The sequence below is a fragment of the Carex rostrata genome, chromosome 8 (assembly GCF_964058835.1).
Source record: "Carex rostrata chromosome 8, lpCarRost1.2, whole genome shotgun sequence".
NCBI lineage: Eukaryota > Viridiplantae > Streptophyta > Magnoliopsida > Poales > Cyperaceae > Carex > Carex rostrata.
The window spans coordinates 7168779-7176101 of record NC_135925.1 but is presented as its reverse complement, the minus strand read 5'-3'; the positions used below and the strand labels follow the sequence as shown (position 1 = coordinate 7176101).

The window sequence follows — 7323 nt, the reverse complement described above, 5'->3', positions numbered from 1 at the left end:
TAGAACTGAAGAAGCGGAGGTAAACACATACTATGCAGAGGTGAATGCGTACTGATTTTTTACGACAATCTTCACCCCCAAATCAGAATGTAAAGATCACTCACCTCCGAACACTTTCTTCCTCTTCTATTATAGCTCTTTTGCGGATTTTCCCCTCAATTACGGAGCACACCAAAGAGTCTTATTGAAAAATAGAACGTAGTCCGGATTTGATAAGATAAAATGTTCATAACTGTGTAACTTTTATGTAGCGATAGTAATATATATATTTTATTTTTGTTGATAGCGATAGTAATTGCTGACGATCAACTGCCATAAAAAAACAAATTCCTCTGTTGCGTTGTATACGTCTGATTCACTGGTACAGGCGGTGGGAGTAGGCGTGTAAACGAGCTGGGCCTTAGTCCTTAGCTCAACTCGTTTATTTTGGCTCGAGTCTGGACCGAGCAAGTTTGACCTAGGTCATTTGAGTCAAAAACTCCTGGCTCGCTCGTGACAAGCCAGTTTGAGCTAGCTCGCGAGCTGACGAGCTGGCTCGCTAGGCTTTATTGGGCTGCTATTATACAAATTCAAAAATATAAAAATAAGAAAGCTCATTCAAAAAATTTAAGAAATTGTTCAGCAGACACATCTTCAAGCAACTAAAGTCCATATCCTTTCTTTTCAGACCAAAAATACATTAATTTTGCATAATTGCGCCTTTGAAAATGGGACTGGACTTAAAATTATACGGAGCTAAATCCTAAATCCACTGTAGCTTAATGAGCCGAGTTAGCCCGATCCGAGCTGACCCCTGGCTCAGCTCGTTTATTTTGGCCCGAGCCTGAACTGAGCTGGCTCGTTAACAACTCGGTCCACTACCGAGCGAGCAAGAGCAACTGAAGTCCATATCCTTTCTTCTCAGACCAAAAATACATCAATTTTGCATAATTGCGTCTTTGAAAATGGGAATGGACTTAAAATTATACGGGGCTAAATCCTAAATCCACTGTAGCTTAACGAGCCGAGTTAGCCCGGTCCGAGCTGACCCCTGGCTCAGCTCGTTTATTTTGGCCCGAGCCTGAACCGAGCTGGCTCGTTAACAGCTCGGTCCACTACCGAACGAGCAAGCTAGAGGCGAGCCACGAGCCGCGAGCTTTTTTGATAGCGCCTAGGTGGGAGCGTGCTACAGAAGATTTTTTTAATATTTAGAAATTCATTAAAAATAATAGATTTTTTTTTTATTTAGAATTACGTTAAAATAATTCATTCAAACAAGCCTCCCAAGACTTGATTTTCTGTAACTAGCCTCCACCGATCCCTAGGATCGGTGGAGCAAAAAAAATCAAAACTACACCGGTCCTAGGGACCGGTGTAGCTCACTTTTCCTCAGCGCAATTACTCGGCCACAGAAGATCCCAGCAAGCTCTACACCGATCCCTGGGATCGGTGGAGCTTTGTTCTCAAAATCCGTCCCGCAGCTCACCCATTTCTCCTTCTTCTCCCCCGTCCGAGGCTTCTTCTCCAAACGGTAAGTTTTTCTAATTTTTTTTTTTATTCTTTCAATATACTCAACCATTTCTCCATCCAATTGTTTCAAAATGTTCAGATCGTCGAAGAGAATTAGAAACTCTTCAGATCTACGATTTTGATAAGATAAAAAATCCTCTTTTTTATTTTTTTTATTTTAGCCGAATTAAAATAAATAACTAATTTAATTTAGTTTGTTTAGTATTTTTAGATTGTTTTTGTGAAATGTAGTGTGAAATTAGTATTTGGTGTAATTTAGTGTTAATTTGGAGTATATTTAGTGTTAATTTTAATTTAGTGTAATTTAAGCTAATGTAGTATTAATTTAGCGTTTATTTGATTTTAATTTAGTGTAATGTAGTGCTAATGTAGTGTTAATTTATAGTTCATTTGATGTTAATTTAGTGTAATTTAGTATTTATGTAGAATAAATTTGTGTAATTAAGTATTCATGTAGTATAATGTAACTTTTTAGTAATATGTATTATAATCTGTATAAAATTATAAATGTGTAAAATTAGTAATATTCATGAAGTTTAAAATTAGATAAAATTATAATGTATAAAATTAGTAATATTCATGAAGTTTATTATTAAAATCAAAATTAGATGATATGTTGTTTACATAAATTTTGATTATTGTAGCCAGATGCTTGGAAAAAATGTTTGTTTATATAATTATGTGTGATGACTCTCATTAGTTGCAAAAATATTGTTTATCAAATTTTCTAACAGAGTCAATGGATAATGTGAATTATCCGGAGCTATTGAAATTAGCACCACAGAACCACAGAGCATGGAAAGTTCGTGATATGGTAATTTTGATTATATCTATTAATTATTTGTTGCAAATAAATATTATATGAAGTATTTGAAGGGTTTATAATGTTTTATTTCTTTTTGGCAGCCTTCCTCTTCATTGAACCAGATAAATTCACATAAGACTCGTATTACTTACAACAGTCGGATGGAAGATGCTCTGAAGAGATTAGGGTTGTATCAAATTGCTCGCCTTAATGATTGCAAGATTGATCCGCATTTGATTAGTGCTCTGGTTGAGAGGTGGAGGCCGGAGACCAATACATTTCATCTACCTGTCGGTGAGATGACAGTGACGTTGGAAGATGTTGCATGTCTATGGGGCTTACCGATTAAGGGTAATTAACTAATTAAAGTTGTTTATCGGTTAATTTAAATAACTATTTTTTTAAGGTGAATTGTTGATTGTATAATTCTTTTAATTTGCAGGTGACCCGATTACTGGCACCAGCGATACTGATTGAAACCCATACTTAGAGTATGATCTAGGGGCTGATCCGGCTCTTTTTTACGATAACCTAATTAAGACAATGCCATATAAATATAGGATTTATAATCCTAACACATCGAAAGAACGATTGTCCGTCTCTGCTTATTCGATTAGACTGAAATGGGTGCGGGCCAAATTTAGTGAACCCTTACAAGAGTGAGACAATAATGAGAGAGTTGCACAGTACACCCGAGGTTTTTGTATGGATTTATTCGGGTCAGTTATGTTTCTGGATTCTAGTACGGATGGAGTCCCTGCGATGTACTTGCAATTCATTAATGATCTAGAGACTCCACAAGAATACAATTGGGGAGGTGCCGTACTCGCACATCTCTATCGAGAGTTGTCACGTGCTTGCCTTGCAGGAGTAGACACGATAGTGGGTCCGATGTTGTTGTTACAGATTTGGTCATGGACTCGATTTACTATTGGTCGGCCTAATCCCCGGGAAGAGCCACCTCCCTTCGGTGGTGCAGATGAGGATACGAGAAATGCTTTCGGTGTGAAGTGGACCACTCGACATTTGTGGAAACACAACCCTCACTTAGGTATAAAGATTTATAATTCGAGATGAATTCGATAGATTTATAATTGTTTTTTAAAATTTATATTTTTTTTTGACAGGTGGTACAACCACATATAGAGATAGCTTCGACAGACTAGCTGATGAGACAGTTAACTGGCGACCATACGTTGATTACTATGATCAGTTACCGAGACATGTTCGAGGACAAAAGAGGTATTGGATGAGCTGCGGTTACGTGATCCATTTCTGGATGGTAGAGTATCAGCATGCGGATAGAGTCATGCGCCAGTTTGGTAGGTACCAAGAGATCCCGTCTCCTCCTCCTCTACCATTTGATGAGATCAGTTATTTAAGAGAGGCGTGGCATCACGATGGCAACACAACAAGGGATGGTTGTTGGAAGATTACTCATAGTGAGTTCATCGAGAAGCCTGCAATACTAATTAGAGAGCGGAGACCATATGACATGGGGAGGCATCATATGTACATGCATTGGTTCAACGCGCGTGGTATGAGATCGGTGTATCTATCAGATAACAATCCGAAAGCTCTACGACGTCAGCCTCCCCCGCGGACAGAAGATGTTGCAACAATGGCGTATGTTCCTCATGGTCATAGGCATTCTCGTGTGGTTCGTACATTTTTCAATCAAATTAGATTTTTCAATAATAATGTGCAATATGTCACAGTTCGAAATGTGTTATGAAGATTTCTCGAGAGATACAATTCACTATGCAGGCAATAGATATGGTGAAGATCCCGGGACAAATGGCATATGGCAAGCTGATGCTCGAGAATGCCCGTGCCATTATGGAGGATATTGATCAGATTCACATCTTCCGAGGCATACTAGAAAGTGCTGGGATCCCTACGCACTTGGACATGATCAATTTGAATGATGATATCCCTGATCAGCATTACCATCGCCCTTCAGCTCCAGAGCCTCCCTCGACGTGGGACAATTTCATGAGCGGCACACAGCATGGCCAGATTTCTCAGTTCATGATCGATGAACTAGCGGGAGGCATTAGTATGATGGGACCATCCACTTCAGGTTATGCTCCATCCACTTCAGGTTATGCTCCATCCACTTCAAATTATGCTCCTTCCACTGCAGATCCAGGAAATCTTACAGCAGATTATGTTCCATCCTACTGGGATCCACCTGTTGGAGACCGTACAAGGCAGCCTACTGACCCGTACACTCCCGGGACTGGTGCCCTTGGACCACCGCGTGTGCGCCGACGAAGGAATTAACATGTTTCGACTGAGTAAGTGTCTCTATTAAACATGATACATTTTAATTTTTTGATTGGATCCATCATTTATTGCATAATGCATGATACATTTTAAATTTTTTTTGCAGAGGTACCTGAAGAGTAATTAGATTGGATCCATTAATGTAAGGTTAATGTTAGATTGGCTTTAAATTTATGTTTAATGGACTATTGTAACTTTAATTAGACTGACTTTAATTATCCTTTAAATTATGCTTATTTGAATGTTTGTAGCATGACTAAATGTGTTGTTTTTCATATAAAGAACTTACTGTCTCGAGAAGTCCATCTTTATCAATAACCTCATAGTTGTTATGGCCATAATACATTGGTCTTACATCATGTTTTCTTGCTTTCTCATTACGACGATGTAAAACTTGTGTAATGTTTATTGAAAAATCCAATCCCGTTGCCTCCCATCCAATCGCGGCCTCCCGCCTATTTACAAACCAGTCGACGCACTTATAAAAGGTCTTATCAACAATTGCACACACAGGTAGTTGTCTGGCAATCCTAAATACACTGTTTAGTACCTCAGAGCCATTACTTGTCATTATACCCCACCGATTGAGGAATCCATCATGCACTTGTGCCCACTTATGCAGAGCCTTTGGCTCTGCATCAGAGTTGCGGAGCCGTTTACCAAATTTCATAATGTAGTCATGTACAGCTGCATCTCTTTGCTTAATCAAATCCATCCCCTCTTCAAATCTCCAGATTTTTTTCTTCTCAACAAATTTCTTGAATACCTTTTTGATCCACTTTTGAGGGTATCTTTTCCAAATATTTTCACAAATATGTTGTGAACACAGTCGGTGTACAGCTTCACCTTGTTCCTCACACCATCCCAGATTAGGAGCCTCAAACACCCCTCGTATACCAAGATGCTGGTCCGAGATGACACATATTTTTCCTGGTCTGACAACATTGATACGCAACCAATTCATAAACCAACCCCAATTTTCTATAGACTCTTTTTCACAAATTGCAAATGCAAGTGGCAAGAGTTGTTGCTCTGCATCGTAAGCACAAGCCATAAAAAGTTTACCCTTATACCTTCCGGATAAGAACCCAGCATCAACACTGATAACGGGTCGAAGATGAGGCCATGCCTCAATGCATGGCCCAAATGCCCATGCAACCCGGTTGAAAATATTGATATTAAACTTGGTTGATGGTTCACTTTCTAGTAGGTACTGTGTACCTGGATTAGACGCTTTGATGGAAGCCAAAAACGATGGCAGCACCTCGTAAGACTTCTCCCAACTCCCAAACAAGTCCGCAATTGCAAGTTCTCTACCTCTCCACAACTTGTTATACGAGGGCACTACTGTCCCAAATTTAACTTTAACCAGATGCTTGACCATTTTAATGCTTAACTCCAGATCATCTTTCAAAGCCGGTTTAATAATATCAGCAATTACTCTAGAAGTCATTTGATGACTATCCAACCTTTCAGCACTGCCAAAACATGTGTGGATAAACGGGTTGGTGGAAATTGTCCATGCACCTGTTGGTACTACAATTGCATACAGCTTCCATTTGCATTTAGAAGATTTACATTTAACTCTATACTTTGTTCTGTTGCTGTTTAGCACATCTAACTCTGTGTTTTTGGTTAGGTGAAATTTAGCAAGTTCTGATATTAGTTTGGCTTTGGATTCAAACATTTGACCTTCAGCAAATTTTTCATCTAACCTGGGGGGGTTTGCAAAAAATGCACGATCCGCGTATGGCATTGACAATTCATCGTGGAATGAGGAACATGGATGCTTAGGTCCTCGATTGAGGAATGAGATTTAGTTGTGCCAATCCTTCAATATTTCTCGGTCGTTCATTTCAGCCTCTGCTTCATCCATATCTACATTCCATTCTTCATCTGAATCATCATCATCAAAATAACGTCTATCAGATTCTGTGTCTTCATCTGATTGCTCACAAAAGCCGTCACCGGCCTGAACCGGAGGTGTGTAGGTGGGTACAGGTACACTGCCCGAGTTAGGATCAAAGCCGGTCTGAACCGACGGTGTGTTACTACCTCCAGGCAAACTATCTGGACACGGATCATAATTGGTTTGGTTTCTAGCCTGGTGCGCCTCAGCTACCAATTCTATAACCTTAAATCCAGCCACTTGAGCTGCAGTTTGTTTAATGACATCCCAAGTTTCCTCATTTTCTATCCGAAATAGTGAGAAATGGTACGATCCGGGTGGTGCTGTGTTCATACGTACCCTGATTGTCAATTTGACTCGACTCGGAAGCAATTCAAGTCCAACGTATATTTGCCGTTTTATAATAGCAAAACTGGTAGAATCAGATACAGTAAAGGTAAATGCAGCCCCTATGTCATAACCAACACCTGTTGAAGTGCTTTGGAGGTTACCACCATAATACACATTGATCAATAGCAGTGACATTTTGCTGAACAAAAATCAAACACTAAATTAATAAACATATGAGTAAAAAAAATACTAAATAAACATATGAGTAAAAAAAACACACTAAATATTTAAACATATAAAAAAACACTACATAATATATGAGTACAGAAAAACAATAAATATAAACATATGAGTAAAAAATAAACTAAATATAAATATATGAGTAAAAAAATTCAAAATATAAACATATGAGTAAAAAAAAACTAAAATATAAACATATGAGTAAAAAATAAACACTAAATTAAACTCTAAATTAACTCCA

General features: G+C 38.5%; 1 protein-coding gene across 1 annotated transcript; it reads right to left on the bottom strand.

Annotated features, from left to right (window-relative positions):
- Positions 1 to 4859: 4859 nt before the first annotated feature.
- LOC144558062 (uncharacterized) lies at positions 4860 to 6359 on the bottom strand. Its single transcript, XM_078306765.1, has one exon. The coding sequence runs from the start codon at positions 6357 to 6359 to the stop codon at positions 4860 to 4862; it is 1500 nt and encodes a 499-aa protein (XP_078162891.1).
- Positions 6360 to 7323: the final 964 nt, after the last annotated feature.

Excerpts from the sequence above, each read along its gene's own strand:
- LOC144558062 (XM_078306765.1), bottom strand. The coding sequence starts at position 6,359 with ATGCCATACGCGGATCGTGCATTTTTTGCAAACCCCCCCAGGTTAGAT.